The following is a 21932-nucleotide window of genomic DNA, read 5'->3' as shown; positions in this document are numbered from 1 at the left end:
GTGAAACCTTTTCAAAGGGAAGCATCAGTGCCACCTGAGAGGGAAAGAGGAGGCCACAGGGCACCTGCTGGCTGATTTAGCTGGGTAGGTATTTAAAAGACTCTCAGGAAAGGGACCTAAACTTTTGCCCTGAAGGACTGATGGGAGCCACTCTGTAAAACCCCCACTTTGCATTTCACAACTCGGTTTCCTTTAAACAAGGGGAGTACAGATTGTGAAGTTTACATAGGATTTAATACTTTAACATGTAGAACGATATGTAAAAACAAAAGTTTATTCAAACCAATTTATTTTCAAACACACTTTAAATAACATACTCAGATGTTTTAAAATTCATCAAAATAATTTGTATAGGGCCTGGGATTGTGGCTCAGCAGTAGAGCGCTTGCCTAGCATGTGCGAAGTCCTGGGATTGATCCTCAGCACTACATAAAATAAAGATATTATGTCCAACTACAACTAAAAAATAAATATTGAAAAATAATAATTTGTGTTACTTTATAATAATAGATGTAGGGTTTTTTTTTTTTTTTTTTTTTGGTTTGTTTTTGGTACCAAGGATTGAACTCAGGGGCACTCAACCCACTGAGCCACAACCCCCCCTTGCTGTTGCTGAGGCTGGCTTTGAACTTGCGATCCTCCTGAGTCGCCTGGAATTATAGGCGTTCACCGCCACACCCAGCTGATGTAGGGTTTTTTTGTTTATTTGTTTGTTTTCCCCAGTTGGGCAGAAAACAAGTCTGACATGGAAGGAAGGACTGGGGATGTAGCTTTCTGGTAGAGTACTTGCCTAGCCTGTCCAAGGCACTGGGTTCCATCCCCAGCACCACACAAACGCGCGCGCACACACACACACACAAGTAATATTTGGTGTTTGGGATTCAGCTCAGTGGCAGAGTACTGGCCTAGCACATCAAAGGCCCTGGGTTTGGTCCTCAGTCCTGAGGGAGGAAAAGTAGGGAGATGTGAAGGAAATTTTTCTAAGCCATTAAATTAGTTAATGTTAGGATTTCTTGCTGTCACCTTAGCACATGGCGAATGACTAGTCTTAAAAGGTGTACATAATGAGGACTTGTAAAACTCTTTCTTTATTGCAAAAGCACCAGTAAGTACTTTTAATTTTGGGGGGTGGAGGGATAACTGGAGATTGAAACCAGAAGCACTTGACCTCTGAGCTACATTCCCAGCCCTTTTTATTTTTTATCTGAGACTGGGGCTCACTAAGTCACTGGGGATACTCCTGCCTTAGTCTCCTAAACTGCTGGGATTACATGCATGTGCCACTGCACCTGGCATAAAATTGTTCTTAAAGCTGGGGACATATATTCTTTATCTGAGTTTTAATCTCCCTACCATCTTCTTTCTCCATCCCCAAACAACCACTAATCTATCTTCTACCTCTGTGGATCAGTTAGCATTGATGGGCGTTTTATGTAGAGCTCCAAGACTGACTGCGCTAAGGTGGGGTGTAGCTCAGTGGTAGGCTATGTTCAGAGGCCCTGCATTCGATCCCCAGTACTAAGGGTGGGGGTGAATATCTAGTTAACGCATAACTATTGCATATTGCCCTACTTGAAAGCATGACCAAGTGGTAGATTAGGTGGCCCAGTCCTTATGTCAATGTCCCTGCCCAACTGAGGTGCCTAAGAACTGATACCTCTGTTTATAGCACATGCGGCCATGGTTTTTGTTTGTTTGTTTTCGCTGTTTGTTTTTGGTGGTACTGGAGATGGAACCCAGAGGCCCTCTACCACTGAACTACAGCCCCTGTCCTTTTTTGTTGGGTTAGGGGGAGACAGAGTCTTCCTAAATTGCTGAGGCTGGCTTTGAATTTTCTCCTGCCTCAGCCTCCCAAATTGCTGGAATTACAGGTGTGTGCTATCACACCTGGCTGACCGGCTGTCATGAACATTTGAATATTAGTTTAGCCACAAACTCCCTTCCCCTTAGCGACAGCTGCTGGTTGTCTTGTTTTGTATGCTTATTTCATTTTTGGAGACCAAGCTAATGGGAAAAGATGAGGTGGACCATTTTTAATGGAGTGGTGGGATCTTGTTTCATGCAGCATAGGGAAGATCAGCATCAAGAAGCTATGCCTGAGGCGTGGGTTGTGGCTTGGTGGTAAAGAGCTTGCCTAGTATGGGTGAGGCACTGGGTTTGATCCTCTGCACAGCATAAAAATACATAAAATGAAGGGTTTTTTGTGTCCATTTACAACTAAAAATTTTTAAAATAGTTTAAAAATAAAAAAGTTATGCCTGAGAAGACATAGAGATATCCCCCCACTCCCCAATAAAGATTTGTTCCTTTACAAACAACAAAAGTGGTTTGTTCTTTTGTCTTTGCTTTTTTTTGGGGGAGGGGGGTTACCAGGGATTGAACCCATGGGTGCATAACCACTGATACACATCCCCCGCCCTATTTTGCATTCTGTTTAGAGAGGGTCTTGCGGAGTTGCTTAGGGCCTCACTAAGTTGCTAAGACTGGCTTTGAACTCGACATCCTCCTCCTCAGCCTCCTGAGCCACTAGGATTGCAGGCATGTGCCACTGAGCCCTGCTCTTTCCCAGATAGTTGAAGGGGAGTGTTTTCTCTCTCCTAGGCAGGGTTAGCAGGAAGCAAAGTGCTTACATCAGTCATTCCCTCTAAGAGCACGTGTGTTCTTGGCCATGTCCAGGTGTGTCCACGGCCCATGAAATGGGGGTGGGTAGATGGGTGACTGTCTTGGAGGTGATCAGTTGTGGGGTTTGGAGGAGAGCTGAGAGTCAAGCATCTCTGCCTTTGTCTTCTCCCTCCTAAGTGGTTTGTTCCTTTGTCTTTGCCTTGGTCAAGGAAATGTACCTTGGCAGGAAAGTTCAGGGATGTTATGTGTTTGTGCAGGTGACATCTGCACTGTTTCTGTAGGTGCCTGGGCCCATCCCTAGAGATCCTGATGGTCAGGTGTGGAACGGACCTGAGCTCTGGGATCTTGGAAGGCCACAGGCTGTTTGGCTGGGTGCCTCTGGTGGTTTTGTTGCTCACTGGCTTAAGCAAATGTGCTTGGAGAGAAGGCCAAGGACAGAAACCGGGAGGCACTTTGGCATTTTCCTGATTGTCTTCACCCAATAGATAAACCCATTGCTGTGGGAAGGATGTCACTTGGCTCTCTTGGGCTTGTCCTGCTTCCTTAGTGCCAGAGGTCATGTCATTGCTGTTGCTGTTTGATGCCTTCAAATGGTCACTAACAGTTTGGGGGACACATTACCCATTTTTCTAAAACCAGAGGCAAATTATTATAATTTCAGTTCCTAAAAGGTACCTATATTTTCAAATGCCTTAGGGATATTTCTATTAAATATCACATCATAACTTATTTTCTAAAGCTCAAAATTACTCTTTTGATTTTTTTCTAAATTTACATTATAATATCCCCCCACCCCAACAAGTACATATACCTGCCGCCCCATCCTTAATCTCACTCTGTTTTTTCTGGACCCCCATCCTGAGTTGCAAGCAGTTTCCTTGGGGTGGAATCGACCATAGGGTTGATTTGTGCCATTCTCTGCCTCTTTGCTGGTGCCCTTAAACCTTCTGTGGACCTAATTACATCCACTAAGCTTGCATTCAGGAGCGGATTAACACCAAAGGAGATGGTAAGGCTTTTTGCAGGAGGCTGTAAGGGTTCCTGAGATGCTGTCCGGTGGTCACATATTTGAAGAAACAAGACTTCAGATAGAATAACAACATTCTTGCTTGTTCAGAGCAAGTTTCTTTCCATAAGCATCCCGTCTCTGATATTACAAATTCGTTTTGACTTCTGCTTGAAACTGCCACTGTGCAGTGCTCCCCTCTGTCCCTGGCTCCATGGAGCTGTCCTGGAGCGGGTGGCCCTGTGGCCCCAACATTGATCACACAGATGTTCCCGTGAGCCACAGAGTAAGGAGTAAGGGGCTGGCTGGGACATCAGCAGGTTGCATCTCTCCCCTTCTTTCCAGAGAGCTCTTCATGGGGAAAAATGTGGTGCGTGTGTGTGTGTGTGTGTGTGTGTGTGTATGTGTGCATGTGTGTGTTCATGTATTCATGTGTGTGTGTGTTCAGACTGTTTATTTGGAGGGTATGCTCCTATTGGGGGATACTGGGAGGTGAAACCCTGCTTTGGAGGGTGCGCTGACGTTGTTTTCTTATGGTTGTGGGTATGGGTGTGGGTAGGTCTCAATTCTATGAGTCTCTAGAGGCTTATGTGTTTATTTTCTACTTAACACAAATGAGACACTGAGGTTTACATTGGATGAGCATCCTGACTTATTTGGGCTATCATCCAGTATTTACGTTTTGATTAAGTAAAATCAAAGAGAAAAAAAAGTAAATCACATAGATCAGAATCGTTTTATTTGGGGCTTACTTCTCTTTAGGGTTAGACTTATTATGTGGCTTACATAATTTAATCAGATGGCTTTGTTGATTATGGGAGATGTTTCATATTATAAATCAAGTAGAGCATGGTAAGTTATTGGTTTTCAATTCTTTCTTTATTCATTGTGATAAAAGAACGGGGCCTTTAATGAGACCTGTCTGTATCTGTTCATGCTGATAACCAGGGCACGCAAATGAAATGTCGGTGGCATCTAATATGTTCACACACACACATAGCATTTTATTTATTTTTGTTTATTTGAGATTTCGAAAGGAATGTGAATATTGCATAACTGGGCTCACAGAGTACAGATTAAGTTCATTTGGAGTTTTAAGGAATTGAGAAATTAATCACAGCGTTAATAATGATGTCAGTTTTTCTTTCTTTCCTTCCTTCTGCTAGAAACTGAACCCATGGCCTCATACATGCTAAGTACCCGCTCTACCATTGAGCTACCACCCCTAGCCTTATTTATTTATTTATTTTTTAAGAGTTGCTCTAATGAGACCCACCTAATTCACAGCCCTTGGCTTTAGGAGAAAAAGTTTCTCTGTGCTGGCCAAATTCCAAGTTGGAAAGAGAAGTGTCTTGATGAGGATGTGGAGAGAAGCCTCTGGGAATGTCCCGAGACTGGGGAATGCTAAGATCCTGGGGTCTCCCTGGGCTCTGACCTTGTAATGGGCTTTACAGGCAGGAGGCCTATGTTCAGCTTATGTCCAGCGTTAACACCCAACCTTGTTGTCACTCCTAAGGAACAGGTGGCTCCCGAGGCTCTGTCCACCCCAACTGCACCCACTGAAGGGTCCCCCTCTCTATCTGCCCCGTCCTCAACTATAGCTGCACCTGTGGGCCTCATCTCCTCTGTGCTGTTTTGTCCAAGTAGAAATCCACTTTCAGCTTGTTGCCAAGGGGTGAGGAAGAGGTGACGTTGGTAGAGCTGGGAACAGATGGCTGCTGGAGAGGTCACGAAGCTTGTATAGAGGTCACATCTTAGAATTTGGCTGTAAAGGCCAGGCATAGTGGTGGCACATGCCTGTAATCCCAGTGGCTCTGGAGGCTGAGATAGGAGAATCGTGAGTTCAAAGCCAGCCTTAGCAAAAGCAAGGCACTAAGCAACTAAGTGAGACCTTATCTCTAAATAAAATACAAAATAGGGCTGGGGATGTGGCTCAGTAGCTGAGTGCCCCTGAGTTCAGTTCCCCAGTACCTCTGCCCCCCATCCAAAAAAAAAAAAAAAGAGAATTTTTCTGTTAAGCCCAAGGTCCAATCATATACACCCCTTGGGTCCAAGGCAGAGAGTCTTTGGGGGAGAAAAGAAGCTTAACATATGGCATTGGCACTTTTTAGAAAGAGGGGGCATGTGTAACTATTTTTTTTTGTGTGTGTGTCTTTATTTTTATTTTATTTTTTTATTAGTTACACATGACAGTACAATGATCTTGACATTTCATACATTTAAATCAAATGGGGTATAATTTCTCATTTTTTTGATTGTACAGGTTGCAGAATCACATTGGTCATACAGTCACCTATATACATACAGCAATAATAATGTCTATTCTGCTGCCCTTCCTATCCCCCCTTCCCCTCCCCTCCCCTCCCATCACTTCTCTCTACGAAATCTAATGTGACACACTCTTTTTTTTCTCCTCACAACATCATACATGTATTCTGTTTAATGATGAGGGTTTCCTTCCGTCTTCCGTGCAATTCCCCTTCTCCCTCCTTTTCCCTCCCACCTCTCTTCCCTATTTAGTGGTAATTTTCTTCTCATGCTCTTCCTCCCCATCCCATTTTGAGTCACCCTCCTTATATCAAAGAAGACATTCTGCATTTGTTTTTTAGGGATTGGCTAATTTCACTTAGCATAATCTGCTCTAATGCCATCCATTTCCCTGCAAATGCCACGATCTTGTTATTTTTTAGTGCTGAGTAATATTCCATTGTGTATAAATGCCACATTTTTTTTATGCATTCATCTATTGAAGGGCATCTAGGTTGGTTCCATAGTCTAGCTATTGTGAATTGTGCTGCTATAAACATTGATGTGGCTGTGCCTGTAGTATGCTCATTTTAGGTCTTTTGGGTATAGTCCGAGAAGGGGAATAGCTGGGTCAAATGGTGGTTCCATTCCCAGCTTTCCAAGGAATCTCCATACTGCTTTCCAAATTGGCTGCACCAATTTGCAGTCCCACCAGCAATGTACAAGTGTACCTTTTTCCCTGCATCCTCGCTATCACATGTTGTCGTTTGACTTCATAATGGCTGCCATTCTGACTGGAGTGAGATGGTATCTTAGAGTAGTTTTAATTTGCATTTCTCGTATTGCTAGAGGTGGTGAGCATTTTTTCGTGTATTTGTTGATTGATTGTATATCCTCCTGAGAAGTGTCTGTTCAGGTCCTTGGCCCATTTGTTGATTGGGTTGTTTATTTTTTTGTTGTTTAACTTTTTGAGTTCTTTGTATACTCTAGAGATCTACCTGAAGTGTGAGGGGTAAAAATTTGTTCCCAGGATGTAGGCTCCCTATTTACCTCACATATTATTTCTCTTGCCGAGAAAAAACTTTTTAGTTTGAATTCGTCCCATTTGTTGATTCCTGATTTTAACTCTTGTGCTATAGGTGTCCTATTAAGGAAAGACTGAGTGAGTTTGGTTTGGTTCTGCATTGCTTGCTTCCTTTAGGTGGAGAACATGCTCACCACGAGAACAGCTTCATGCCTGACGCCCTTCCCCCAGAGTTTGTCATCCCCTCCTACACCCTCATAAAACCCACCCAGAACAGTGCCTGGGAGCTTGATTTATCATGAAAGAAAGCCAGTTGGTGGAAGTTGAGAGTCTAAAGGCCTCTTTAACCAAAGTGGTGTCATGGACATGTATTCAGGAGGTATTTGCAGAAGGTTGACCACTGTAGCACAGCTGTTGTTGTGAAATGTGTTCTTCAGATAGCTCAGGTCATTCCTGTGTCCAGACCGTTGGTGGTCAGGTGGGATAGTCAGTGTCTTGGATGTCATGGGGCATGGCAGGCAAAGCTGCCTTTCACCTTAAAGAATGGCTGTACTGTCGAAACTATTGTGGTGGGATTGTTTGCATTTAATAAGATAGAGCAAGGTAAGTAAGAGGAGGTGACAGATCTTACTTGAGCATTCCTTCTTGAATTTTCCAACCATGACTGTAGTTCATTAATTAATTTTAATTTTTGCAGTGCTGAGGCTGGAACTGAAGGTATGATAGGCATATATCAGGTATGATAGGCAAACACTCTACCACTGAGCTACACCCCCAGTCCCTGTGTTTCATTACATAAAGGATAAAGAGGGCCATTCTGTGACTTGACGCTTATGCAAGGCAAGAGTGCCTTCCATTCTATATGATTCTATATGATAAAATAGGTGAACATTTTTAACAGCCAGTTAGCAAGAGAACTGGCAGTTTACCATAGTGACTGTACATGTATGGTATTATTGAATAGTTCTCCAAGTATGTAAAGGATCGTAGAGAGTATGGATTAAAATGATAGACTTCTTTTGGAGAAATATTATTTCTATCAGAATAGGTTGTTTTTTTTATTGTTTTGTTTTTACCACTGAACTACATCCCCAGCCTTCTTCTTCTTATTATTTTTTTTTCTCTTGAGAGGGGTTCTTTCTAAGTTGCTGAGGTCTTGCTGAGTTGCTGAGGCTGGCCTTAGTCTTGTGATCCTCTTGCCTCAGCCTCTTCAGTCACTGGGATTACAAGCATGCTTCACTGCACCTGGTGGAACAGCATTTGACTGTTGCCAATTCCAATAACCTTCAGCAGCAGGACCCATACTTTGTATTCAGATGAATTCTTGGTAAATTTCTGGGACCTTATTTTTTTTTTTTGAGTTTAAAGCAGAATGCCATCTCTTTCCATAGTCCTGGCTAACATTTCTTTGCCACTTTGTGACTGATGTCTTTTTTTTTTTTTAGTTGTAATTGGACCCAATACCTTTATTTTTATTTGTTTTTATTTTTATGTGGTGCTAAGGATTGAACCCAGCACCTCACACATGCTAGGTGAGTGCTCTACCGCTGAACCACAACCTCAGCCCCGTGACTGATATCTTTCTTGTGTTATTTTCTCTAAACTTCACAGTTCAGGTGTATATCCCTACTCCGTGTTCCTTTCTCTAAGAGAAATGTCTTCTTAATTTACTGGCTTTTGATCTGGGGATGCTAAAAGTAACCAAAGACTCCACAAACGGAATTTGTGGACAAATCATGAAGATGCAGTTAATTAGCATGGACTTGGATAATGGGCAGAATTCCAGGACAGGCTAGGTAGATTAATGTCATGGGGCCTTTTTACTTTTCCTTCATGTTTGTGTACATAGGTAGGTCTCTTTACATGTAGCATTGCTTATTTATTATTATTGTTGTAGTGCTGGGCGTTGAAGCCAGTGCATACATGCTAAGTGAGCACTACACCCTCAGCCCTACATATGGCATTTGAGGGATAGCAATTCACAATCTCTTGTTGCTTTTTTTTTTTTTTTGGCATAGCTTTACCTTATTTAAAATTTTTTTTTTGAAAATTTTTTTGTGTTTATTCTTATGTATAAGACTCATTGGCTCTGTTGCTAACCCTTAGGGCTATTTATGATACTAATAGCTGCACATTGAATGTCTTTTGAGTTTCTTTGCCAACACATCTGTTCTATTGAAATGTAGTGGGGATGTTTTGTTGGTGCCTTTTTAGACTGTTGGATAGTGGGGAAATGTGCTTTTTGGACCCAGGTGGCTTGGGTACAGGGAGACATTAGTAGGCTTGTAGAAATGAACAAGTAACAGCTGATAGAAGAAACGAGTCACTTGGGTGTGCTCCAACCTCACGTCCTGGTGGGGTGTTCATTTTGTGCCATTGATCCACAGTGGATCCTGCCAGAGTTCTGGAAGGAACACCGGAGGTGTGACCAGAAGCGTGGGCTTGCTTATTCTTCCTGGTGGAGAGGCGCAGAAAGCTGCTGGGCCGAGAAGGTCTCCAGAGCTTTCAACCTGGGTGAATGCTGCTGCCTTTGCTGAAAGTGCATCTTTGATATTTTGTATCAGTTTCAGCTACTGAGGTCATTTGGGAATTTTTATCTTTCTTTATTTTCATGTATAAAGGCAGGAACTACTTGATTCTTATCCCATGGGACCATAGATCTTTTTTTTTAAGATTTTTTTTAATATTCATTTTTTAGTTGTAGTTGGACACAATATCTTTAATTAATTTATTTATTTTTATGTGGTGCTGAAGATCAAACCCATGGCCTCACCTGTGCTAGGCGAGTGCTGTACCACTGAGCCACAACCCCAGCCCAGGACCATAGATCTTATCAGACATGATGTCACCATCCACATCATGGCACCTGTCTGTACCACTGCCCAGGAAAAGAATGTACTGCCATATAAATCTTCTCCCAATGCCGTTCGGGGCTAGTCTGCTTTTTTTCTTCCAGTCAACACACACACAAGGAGTTACCCTTCAGAGTATGCTCTAATACACATATTTTGTACATTCATTTAACTTGGGTAGAAGCACTCCTGCTGGGCCTGAAGTCTTTCCAGTAGGTCCTGCCTTCTGGAAGCCCACAGCTGAGTGGGCCAATAAGGCATGAGCCAGAAAACTCCGACAAGTGGTGACTCCAAAAGAGAAAAGGGTGGATGTAGACCCCAGGACAGCCTTTCCTGAGGACAGGGCAGTGCAAATGTCCTTCTAAGGCCAGGTTTGAGATGTAGATCACAAATCTCTGTGGGCTATATGAGATGCGCTCAAACTGGAAACCAAAGCTGTCAGTTTAAAAGAGTGTCAAAGGGGAAGAAGTGAAAGGGAGGCTTGAGAGGGGGAGGGAAGCGATAATGTGGAGCTCGAGTAAACACATTTGACCCAAGAAAGCCCTGAGATCCCGACACTGGTCCTAAGAATTTACTTTATCTACAAGTCCCCTAGTGATACTGAAAGCCCAGGCTGTGCTCTCATGAACTGCTGGGCTAGATGCTGGAGGACCTGGGAGCATGGGCATCCTTCTGTGGAGTAAGGGAGGGAGAAGATCTGCCTAGAGCTGTGCTGCTGGGAGGTGAATTTGGCAAGTGGGAGAGACAGACTTGGAGAGGCAAAGGTAAGAGGCTTGGTGGAAGGGAGGAAGCACGAGGTCAGAGCCAGGGCTCATTTCATGTTTTAAGAAGGTGTATTTTATTTATTTAAAAATTAGATATATGCATTGCCCGGGGCTAGCTCTTTCCCCCTCTTCCCCACCCCAAGGATTCCAAAGCATCCTACTTGCCTGTGCTCCCTGTGAGACTTGCCCCTCCAGGCCTGTGCACTCTGTCTACCCTCTCCAAGCCCTGGAACTCGTTCCAGTCCCTGAGCCCCTGGAGTATATTCAATTCTTCCCTACCCTCTCGCCAGCTGCCGCACTGACGAGATGAGCTAGGTTTAAAAGAGCTGGCTTCAACATTAGGATAAGAAAACAGCAAAGAAACACGCAACACACAAACATGAGTTTCTCAGATTGAGGGTAGGGTGGCTCTGTGAGTCAGCTGGGAAAAAGAGCGTGCATTCAGAATCTATTTTTATAGGGGGGACCCACAAAGAAGATTCGAAGGAATGTTCTGCACCAAATAAGGAAGGGGATAAGATTTCAAAGGCAGAGTCTTGCTTCATGATGTCTGGTAGTCAGCAGATTGATTGACATCTTGGCAAGTCACACCCATCTCGGGTGCTGTGTGGGATCACAGGCAGAGCAAGAGGAAAGCGCACTTGCATCTCACAGCCCAATCAGTGTGCAATGCCACACCTGCCCCTCATATAGCTCCAATGCACACAGCTCACACACACAGCCCATGGATGGCTCATGACACTACTCCACCCTTTATAACAAGGCCTTTCCAACTTCTGATTCCTGGAGATCAAGAAGTCTTCCCTTACCTGAGTGCAGGCCAAGACCATCCCCTCCACCCTGAAGTCACCCCCCACCTCCCAGCTGATCAGCCTAGCCCCCAGCCAGCACGTCCTGTTACTCTCAACTGATGTGGGGAGGGAGAGGGTGTAATGGAACACAATTGTATTTATTTTAGGGGTTGGTATATCTTTTCTTTCTTCTAAAAGTTTATGAAAATACCCCAACACTAATAAGATTTTTTCTTTTTTCTTTTTGGAGGAAAGGGAAGGAATTCTGTCCTTCTGCATGAATAATAAAGATTTCACTGAAGCAGCCCTTCTAACAGTAAAAAGAAACAGAATATTTGACATCTGAATCTGTTATGTTTCATTGTCAGTGGCATCTTAGCATTGTTTTTGTATTTTTGATCTGAATGCTGTCTTTAAAAAAAAGTCCCTAAAGATTTCCTAGCATATAAAATTGTTTTTAAAAATTACAGTAAGTGTACCGTGAGCCTGAGTTCAGTCCTGAGGACCACGGAGGAAAAAAATTAAATCAATTTTGGTGTAGAATTGGTGAGTGTATGGGAAAGGATTTCAGGAAAACCCTGGAAATTGTCTCTCTCTTTCTCTTTGTAAAAGGATTGAACTCAGGGGTGCTTAACCACTGAGCCACATCCCCAGCCCTTTCTGTTTTTTTTTGTTTTTTGTTTTTTTTGAGAAAGGATCTCATTAAGTTACTTAAGGGCCTCACTAAGTTGCTGAAGCTGGCTTTGAACTTGCAGTCCTCCTCCTTCAGCTCCACCAGGTCACTGGAATTCAGGCATGGCCACTGTGCCCAGCCTCTTTCATTTTTTGTAAGGAATCATTAGAACGTCATGGGTGAAATCTTTGTTATTCATTTTGTGGTGTGGGGAAGTGGGTACAAACTTGGTGCATTCAGAGGCCCCAGCATCAAGGTGCTTGGCTGGCTGTCTTACCATGGCACATACTGCAGAATGTCTGTGGCCTGCTCATGGGATCCTGTGCTTCCATGGGTGAGGTAGTTTAAAGCCGCTTCACTTTGTATCTTGCTGAGAAGGGAATCTCAAATCTCCTGTTCTGTAAGTTTCACTGCTGCCTAGGAGTGGGTAAACAGAGCCAGTGGGACCATGAGTATGGGTGAGCTGTAGATGGCGCCAGAGCACTCTGTCCCCAACTCCAGGGCCTTGGAATAGGAAGCAGCATGCAGGTGCTTCTCCTCAAGGGCAGCTGTTGCCAGGCATCAGAAGTGCTGATGAAGAGAAACCAGCCTGACCCTGACCCTTGGTTGATTTCCAGTTATGTTTGTGATGCACCGGGAAATTCAGAGCATATACATGAGAGACATTTCTCTGTCCCCAATAGCTCTGGCATTTTCAGTGCTAGTACAGAGGAGGGGAACCCTTTTTGCCAAGCATCTTTGCTCTGTATTAGGTAGCCCTCATGAATGTCCTCACTGTGGACTCTGTCTTTGTGAAATAGACACTTGCATTGTGTGTCATCTTTTTACAAAGGAGCCTCTGGGTGGGTTTGCATTCCTTTCTTGCTTCACTGGGCATTGCTCCTTATCTTCGGACAGCTCCCAAAGACATGAGCCAGGTGAGATGCATTTTATGAAAGTGCTAGAAGTTCACTCTCCTTAGCATCACATGGAACAAGAAACGTTTTGATCAGATGGCTAGCTGTTCAAGTCCACATTAGTTGGAAGCTGAATATTGTCATTATAGAATAAACTTGAGGGCAAAAGAGTAAATCTGAAATGTTTTCATTAATTATTATAAGTTTTTAAAAAACAGTCTTTAGGTTTTCACAGAGTAATATTTGGTCAGAGATGGAATTGCTTGGCTGTGTCAGCTGCTAGATTGCTTCTGTGGTCACTGTCTGATTCACTTACAAAATGAATAAGTAAGTTGTCATTAACTCATGAGATCATTGGAAGGGTGAGGGTTTATTTTATTTTTTTTGTTTATTCTGCTAGTGTAGGTTAATGTTATCTACCATACTGCTCTCCCCTCTGATAGTAACTAAGCTTGACTCCACTTCATATTCAAATTGTGTGTTTGGTGCCTGGAGGTGGTGCATTTTCTTCTACAGTTCTGAAGGTGAAGCTCTAGGTACTTGGAAAGGAAAGTGCTTGCTGGATACTTTCAGAAGCAGATTTATAATTGTTATACTCTGTTCTATTCATCTTTGCTGCATCAAAAGTCAACCTGAAATTAGTGGCATAAAATAAAATTTCCAGGGCTGGGGTTGTGGCTCAGTGGTAGAGCACTTGCCTAGCATGCATGAGGCACTGGATTCGATCCTCAGCACCGCGTAAAAATAAAACAAAGATATTGTATCCACCTAAAACTGAAAAATAAGTATTAAAAAAATAGAACTTCCAGTTATGAAATTGCATGACCACAGAGCAGTTTACCTGTAGGTAGGTACATAGAAGTGTACTATATGTTAGAGCTGATTATTTTGAGATTAAAAATTTGCTGAAGATAATCCCCCAGCAGTGGTTATTTACACTTGAAGGTTGGGTGAGTATGCAAGGGATTGGGGGGACAGAGACTTGACATTCATTTTTAAGTATTCAATGTATTTTATGAAGACAGATTTTATTGCTAATATTCTTTACATGTGCTTGCTAATGATAGCTTTTTTGGGAAAAGATTTCCTTCTCCCCATGGAGCATTGCTGCCCAGCTGATCCCAGATAGAACCTCAGGCATTCCTGTGGCAGGGTGCAAAGAGTGTCACCACAAGTGTTAGGCATTTTCTTTTCTCAGCCTTCTTTTTCTTCCTCTTCACCTCCAGTTTCAGTCAGTCTAGTTTATTTCTGTCATTAATTAATTATAAAGAACAATGAAAGAAGTCATGGATATTCTGGCACAGAAAAAGCCAGCTGAAAATGAAATTCACATGGCCAGAGCCTTTCTTACGAGGATTTTGAGAAATTCTATGAGGTACGGTCTTGGTTTTATAATTACTTATTTCTCTGGTGCAATGAATTCCTGTTTCACATGTATTTTTTTTTTTTAGTTCATGGGAAACTATTATAAAGTCAACATACTCCACATTTTACCACTCATATAAGTTTTCTCATTAAAGTTATCCAAGTCATCAAAAGGTTTGTTTTAAATGCTTTTCAGTTCTGTTTTGGAAGTTATTCTTCATTATATAATATTCTTTGATGTTTTCACCCACTAGGGAAAATGTCTAATCTCTCTCTATAAAAGTACCTAAAGAATGCTCAGTTGAGTTCTTTCTCCATTTTTGATTGGTCTATAAATTGTCCAAGGTGAGGTCATTTCTGTCTCAAATTAGAAAAGTGGAAAGTAAAGCTAGCTTCAAATAGTAACTTTGAAGACGAGAGCTTGGGTGGGTCTGTATATCTGACAACATCTAGTCATCTTTGCTGCATCAAAAGTCAACCTGAAATTAGTGGCATGAAGTAGAATTTCCAGGGCTGGGGTTGTGGCTCAGTGGTAGAGTGCTTGCCTCTACCACTGGAGAGACTCCATTATGTAAGTTACCAGCATCCCTAGAGACTTCAGCTGGACACACCTTGTGACACCTGACCTGGGCAGGTGTGCCCACATCTGGGAAGGTGCAGATGGTGGCGTGGGAACCTGGCAAGGTTCAGACCATGTAGAGAGGCCCTGGCTGGAAGGGACTCAAGCCTGTTGGTGCAGGACATCAAGGTCATTCAGTGGTTGAGCTGACAGTACATATGGAGAGACTCAGAAGAAGTTGACTCTCCTAGTCTTGGTTAATGACAAGACAGCTGGATTTACTTAGCTAGCAAATAGAGATATGCAGTCTAAACCGTGCCCCTGTCAGCAGGGCATGTGGGCACACTGACTACTTCTCCACTTCAGTCCCTTCTCACCAAGGAGGCTCAGGGTTCTGTTCAAAGTTATACTACAAAAGACAGGAAAATGTGTTTGCATTCTATATTACAGGGGGAAGAGAGAGGGCAAGTTTTGTTTACTTAGTTATTTGGAATAAATTTTATTTATTTTTTACATGTATAAATAAATGTCTTAATTGACAAATTGCATGTATACATTTTTAATGTTTTTTAGATGTTGACGAACCTTTATATTTTTATATCCATTTATTTATATGTGGTGCTGAGAATCGAACCCAGTGCCTCACATGTGCCAGGCAAATGCTCTACTACTGAGCCATAACCCCAGCCCAAATTGCATGTATTTTTGGATAACTGCTTCACATTTTGGAGCTTGTGATTGCCACTCTGCTTTTGCGCAAAAGGATCACTCATAAAATCTGAAATGAATAAGCCTGCGTGCATGGATATGGTGGGAAGCACGGGGTGCTGCAGATCCCTCCCGGACAGGTGCAACTGATCTCTGTTCCTGGGCTCCTGTCTTGGCACACATGTATCTAGGGTGTCAAATTTCCTCACATGTCTGCATTCTTTTCCAGGAGGAGTGAGCTGAGCTGGAGGCCTCACTCCTGGCACGCCACCAAGTTCTCCGATGGACACCCTGAGCCAGTCTCCTCTCAGTTCCCTGCTGCCAGTGGCTGCCCTTCCTGGCACAGCCGACACCATGCGAGGTAGATGCCCATTTTCCAGGAGGATGTAAAATCTGTAATAGTCTGCAGATGCTCAGATATTCCAGTGTGCTTCTTGACTTCAGAATGACTTTGACATTTCTCATCAGAAAACTCAATGCTTGAGTAGAGTTAGAACTGAATTTTTCACTAAGGAGGCATATGGGTGAGGGTGGAAAACAACTATAATAATGAAACTAAATGACAGTGCAATAATAAGCAAGCATACTTTCTCTCATGTGTCAGGGTGTTAGTGGCAGATAGCATAGTTTTGGGATGTGTGTGTTTATACATGTGTATGTATCCCCATGCATGTGTGAGTGTGCCTGTAAGCATATATGTGTGCATATCTGTGTGTATCTCTACGTATACTTGTATTTGAGTGTGCAAGTGTATCCATGTGCTTGTTAGTTTGTGTGTGTGTGTTTTGAAGCTAACATAACCATTTCAAAATCCATTTTTGGCTATTAATAAATGTCAGCTGCAAAACTACAAAGAAAAGTACTGAAGTAGTGTGAAGGAATTACCTCTCAAATACAGTATTTATTACTTGTTTAAGGTAGTGAGAAATTGGTATTTTTGAAAAGCCATAGATTCTCAACTGAGTCATAAAACTTAAGTGAAAAATGGGCTTTTCACTTCAAAACTAAGTGACTTTAATAGCATCTCCACTTAGTCTATGTGACTAAACACCCCCACCCTCCGAACTGGGGATTTAACCCAGGGAAGCTTAACCACTGAGTGACATCCCTGCTCACTCCTCTTTTTGAGATGGGGTCTCACTAAGTTGCTTAGGGTCTTGCTAAGTTGCTGAAGCTGCCTTCGAATTTGTGGTCCTCCTGCCTCAGCCTCCTGAGTCCCAGCAGTTACAGACATGCACCATCATGTCCAGCTGGCAGTCTCTTAATTAGAAATGAGTACTGCCCACATCTGTGTGGAAACTGTACTTAGTGTTGTTTCTGTCTGCCTGGAGTTAAGAACTTGTGGAAGAATCGTCCCTGGTGGGAGAATTTCAGGAACATGCAGTATTTCTGGTGATGCTGGTTCTGCCCTTAGAGGATGCAGTATAAAAACCTCATGTGACCAGCCAGTCCATTCTCCTCACTACACCCTTGTGCTTGTCATACTGCCTTCTTTCCCATCCTTGTTCTCCCCAAACCTAATTTAACCATGGCTTTTTTTTCTTGCTTGAAGCATGAATAGCACAGCTTTGTGAAACTTCAAGGGAAGAATCTAATATCCTGGATGAATATCTGTATCATTAAGATATATGAGTCATAGCATACAGTTACTATGTCAGAGAATATTTAATATCTTGATCAACCCTTTATTCCTCCTTCTTAGACATCATCCTGATTAGGAATATGTGATTTTTGTTGTTCGTGTATAGCACTAGTGAATCACAAGGTTTAATCATTTACCTGAACACAAGCAGCATATGATCTTGCTGGGAAAGCCTGTTGCTTCTTTTAAATATCAAACCAACTGAGCGTTTAGAGAAGAGCTAATCATACTCTGATATTTGGGTTTGGAAAAGAAATGTTATCCCTAAAGTCTCTTTTTTAACTTTAAAATTGTTCTCATTTGTTTACTTCCTTTGGGTGAATAATCCATAATAAGAATCTTTGGAACTGGGTGCAATGGCACACGTCTGTAATCCCAGCTCCTTGGGAGGCCAAGGCAGGAGGATGGCAGTTTGAGACGAGCTTCGGCAACTTAGCAGGATCCCTTCTCAAAAAACAGGGGTCTGGTGGTGTAGCTCAGTGGTAGACCAAAAAATAAAAAAAGAACTGGGTGTGTGGGCTGGGGTTGTAGCTCAGTAGCAGAGAACTTGTCTCATACATGTGAGGATGAATAAACAAAACAAAGAACTGGGTATATAACTTAGTGATACAGTGCTTGCTTAGCATACACATAGCCCAATCTCTGGTACTATAAGGGGAAAACAAAGTAGGGAATCAGAAAATCATTGCATACACTGAAACAGGGGTCTGAAAGCCGTTCTTTAAAGGGTTAGATAGTAAATATTTTCAGCTTTTCAGGTCAGACAATCTCTGCCACTTATTCACTCTGCTATGGTGGTGCCAAAGCAGCCACAGCCAATACGTCGACAAATGGGTATAGCTGTGCTCCAGAAAACTTCATTTATGAACTGAATTTTGAATTTCATATAATTTTCATAGGTTACATGGGAGAAATATTATGCCTTTGATTTCTTTTGCCTTGACCATTTGATAAGATAAGAACCACTCTTACTTAGCTCATGAATTATCATTTACCAACACCTACAGTTAGCTGTTGATGGGCCATAGGAGTGTTCATCGAGGCATTGCCTCCTAGTGATGTAGGCATGAAGTTGGGAAAATGTGCTGGCATTGCAAGGGGTCTGTTTAAAAGCAGGTAGGACATAGTCTCTTCAGCCTGCTCTCAGAGCATCTCACCAGGCCACAATTGAGATGTGCCAAACTAAAATCTCAGACCCAGGGATCTTACATTAAGAAGTTATCATCTAGCATCTTCACCCTCCACAGAGTGCCAGCCAGCTCTGTTCACAATTCCGTTGCCCTCTGATCTTGCCCTTTGTTGTCACTGGATGCTAAAGCAAACCATTCTTCTTGTTTTTGTAGTTCTTCCTCCCATGACCTGTCTGGCTCCTGGGAGCAGACGAACCTGCAGCGCACTTCTGACCACTTCAGCTCCCTGGGGAGCGTGGATAGCCTGGACCACTCCTCCCAGCCCTCTGGACGCCTCTCAGCTGCCAAGTCCAACAGCAGCATTGACCACCTGAGCAGCCACAGCAAGAGGGACTCGGCTTACGGCTCATTTTCCACCAGCTCCAGCACCCCTGACCACACTTTGCCCAAGGCCGATGCCTCGTCTGCAGAGAACATCCTCTACAAAGTTGGCCTTTGGGAGGCCTCTAGGCATAGCAGCCGGCAAGGCCAGGCCATGAGTGATCCTCAGGTCCCAGAGGACAGGTCACTGTGTTTCCCAGCCAGGGTACCTAATGATAGCAGTAAAAGCCCCTGGCCAGAGGACAATGCTGAGCCTAAGTTGGCCACTTCTGGGAGATCCAGTTTTGGGCCAGTTTGGTATGTTCCTGACAAGAAAAAAAACTCTTCTTCCCCCCCTCCTCCCCCACCTCCTCTGCGCAGTGATAGCTTTGCCGCCACCAAGAGCCATGAGAAGGTGCAAGGCCCTCCATTCTCAGAGGCGGCCACCACGCAGCACTTTACAGCCCTGGCTCGGGCTCAACCCCGCAGTGATTGGAGACCAGAGAGGACTGATCGGCGAAGGCTGGTATGCCCGAGTAGTGGGAAGGAAGTGGGAGGCCATGGCTACCCGCTGGAGGGCCACACGGACTGTGGTTGGCTGTGCTTAGATGACAGGGCAGGCAGTTCCCTAGGGGCTCCCGACAGGCTGTTCGGCACAGAGGTGCATTTCCGGCAACCTCACCCTGGGGGTCAGCACCTGCGCCAATGCAGTGACCAAAGCCACAGGGCCCCTGTGTCACCAAAGGAACTGCAGCGGGTGGCCCTCTCTGGAGGTCGGCAGGAGCCTCCCGCCACACACCACCAAGATGACAACCCCTCTGTGGGGAGGTGGCCCAGTGCTGCCAACCAAAAGGTGGACAGTGGTGGGTTGAGCCACTATTACAGCGTGCCTTCCAGGCAGCCCTTGCAGGGAAGCACCCAGGTGACAAAGCTCCGTGGGGAGTCTTGGCCTTCGGATGCAGCCTCGGGAGCCCTGGAGCATGTTCCCACACACCTGATGGGCCAGAGCCCACGATGCTACCTACCTCAGCATGAGCAGGCTCTGGATGCCCCGGAGAGAGAGCAATGTCCCCTACTGGATTCAGGGGCCGAAGGCTGCTTCTCGGGAATCCAAGAGCCTCCCAGAGCCAGCCGTGCTGAGAAAGCCAGTCTACAGAAGACAGCTGAGGGCTTCAAGTGGGCGGAGGGAGAGAGCAGCAGAATCTCTCGCCAGAGGACACCCATGCTGCACTCCCTGACCCAGGAGGGGATGTGCCAGCCCGAGAATGGCCAGGATGGTGGCACTGAGAAGCTACCGCCATTCGATGCCCAGGTGGGTAAGCCAACACGGAGAAGTGACCGATTTGCCACCACTCTGAGGAATGAGATCCAGATGCGTAGAGCCAAGCTGCAGAAAAGCAAGAGCACGGTGACGCTGGCTGGAGCCAGTGAGGCCGAGGACAGTGCCAGCAGCTGGACAGCTGAGGTGGGTGGCACCCTAGAAGGTTCCTTCTCTAGCACCTATAAAGACCACCTGAAAGAGGCCCAAGCACGGGTCCTGAGAGCCACCTCCTTTAAGCGCCGGGATTTAGACCCCAACCCAGTGGACCAGTATCCCGGGTCACTAGAACACAGGACTGGGGATCACAGCACCTTATCTTCATTCCCTCAGGAGCCAAACTCTGTCCCCCACTTCTGTGAGGCAGGACTGGCCAAGCCACCCTCATCTGGAGGTGGCATGCCCTACGTTCCTCGTATTGGAGGCCGGAAACGGTTCACAGCCGAGCAGAAACTGAAGTCGTACTCTGAACCAGAGAAAATGAATGAGGTGGGGCTCTCGGTGGATTGCAGCCCTCACCAGCATCCCACGCCACCCGAGGATACTGTGGGCACATTTGCTGACCGGTGGAAGTTTTTTGAGGAAACAAGCAAACCCCTCCTCCAGAGACCAGTCCAGAGACAAGCTCTATGTGGAGTCCCAAGGGAGAAGGTGGAGAGGCCGCGGACAGCAGGCCACAGGAGTGAGGGGGCAGACTCTGGGTTCCAGACTAGGTCTCGTGCCACTTCCTTTGGAGAAATCCTCATTGGTCACAGGGAGGCAGAAAAGTTCAGGAAATTAGACCCACCTCAGAGACTTGGGACCTTTGCAGAGTACCAAGCCTCTTGGAAGGAGCAGAGGAAGCCCCTGGAGGCCAAGAGTGCTGGGCGGTATCACTCAGCAGATGACATTCTGGATGTGGGTTTGGACCAGCATCAGAGGCCACAGTACGTCCATGAAAGGTCCCGGTCGTCACCACCCACAGACCACTACACACAGGTAAGCATCCTGCTATGAGCAAGGGCCTAGTCTGCCCCAACCTTGACCTTGAGACATCTACAGGACGTACCCAGAATAGGATGGCCTGTATCACTGCAGGTGAGAGGGCCTTAGGGACGGAATTGGCACCTGCATGGAAGTTTGAAACACTATACCTCTGCAAACCCACATCTTTTGTTCTTAGCCTCCTTTTCCGAATCCCTTGCTTCATAGTCTTTCCCCTTAATTAGTTGTCCCACCTTCATGCTAAACAAGGAATTTGGGGAGCTGGATAGGGTGGGAGAGAGTGCTTTAGAAAATGCTAATGCACCTCTCTGAAATGAAAACACGTGTTTTAGCTAAGGGCTTAACATCTGATAGCCAATTGTCAAACATTGATGCCACTTAATATTTATCTTTTTTAAAAATTTATAAGCACTCTTAGGATTATTCTGGGATAAAGTGGATTTAAAAATGCAGTGAACTATTGCACTATTTTAAGTGACAGTTTTGATGCTGAGCATTAACTCCTATCTTTCTTGAAAACCACATATTCGTATTAGTACTTCAAAGTCCACAATCTTTCCCTTTCTTCTGTCTCTCTGTCCTTCTGTCTCCTTTTTCTTTTTTTGACTTTATTTTATTTATATTTATGTGGTGCTGAGGATTCAACCTAGCGGCCTCTCACGTGCTAGATGAGCGCTCTACCACTGAGCCACAATCCCAGACCCCTATCTGCTTTTTCTGCTTATTCCATCTGCATCTGTATGTTTCAGAGAAAAACATTGTTGCAGGTTGCAGTAATAGATTGTTTCTGTGTGTGTGTGTGTGTGTGTGTGTGTGTGTGTGTATGTTTCTCCATACTGAGCATTGATCCCAGGGGTGCTCTACCTCTGAGCTACATTGCCACCCTTTTATATTTTATTTTGAGGCACACTATTGTTCAGTTGCCCAGGCTGGCCTCAAACTTGCTGTCCTCCTGCCTTAGCCTCCCAGGTAGTGTGGGTTATCAGCATAT

At 44.4% G+C, this 21932-nt stretch overlaps 1 protein-coding gene across 1 annotated transcript in view; it reads left to right on the top strand.

Moving 5' to 3' along the window:
* The window catches only part of Shroom2 (shroom family member 2), a 131495-nt gene that overhangs the window by 62321 nt on the left and 47242 nt on the right, over positions 1-21932 (top strand). Inside the window, exons 3-4 of the mRNA XM_026414577.2 lie at positions 15737-15868; positions 18493-20935. Of these exons, the coding sequence (XP_026270362.2) occupies positions 15737-15868; positions 18493-20935 (2575 nt within the window). The remainder of the gene's footprint in view (positions 1-15736; positions 15869-18492; positions 20936-21932) is intronic.

The sequence above is a fragment of the Urocitellus parryii genome, chromosome X (genome assembly GCF_045843805.1).
Source record: "Urocitellus parryii isolate mUroPar1 chromosome X, mUroPar1.hap1, whole genome shotgun sequence".
NCBI lineage: Eukaryota > Metazoa > Chordata > Mammalia > Rodentia > Sciuridae > Urocitellus > Urocitellus parryii.
The sequence above is the reverse complement of the archived record's forward strand: the minus strand, read 5'-3'. Positions and strand labels throughout refer to the sequence as shown.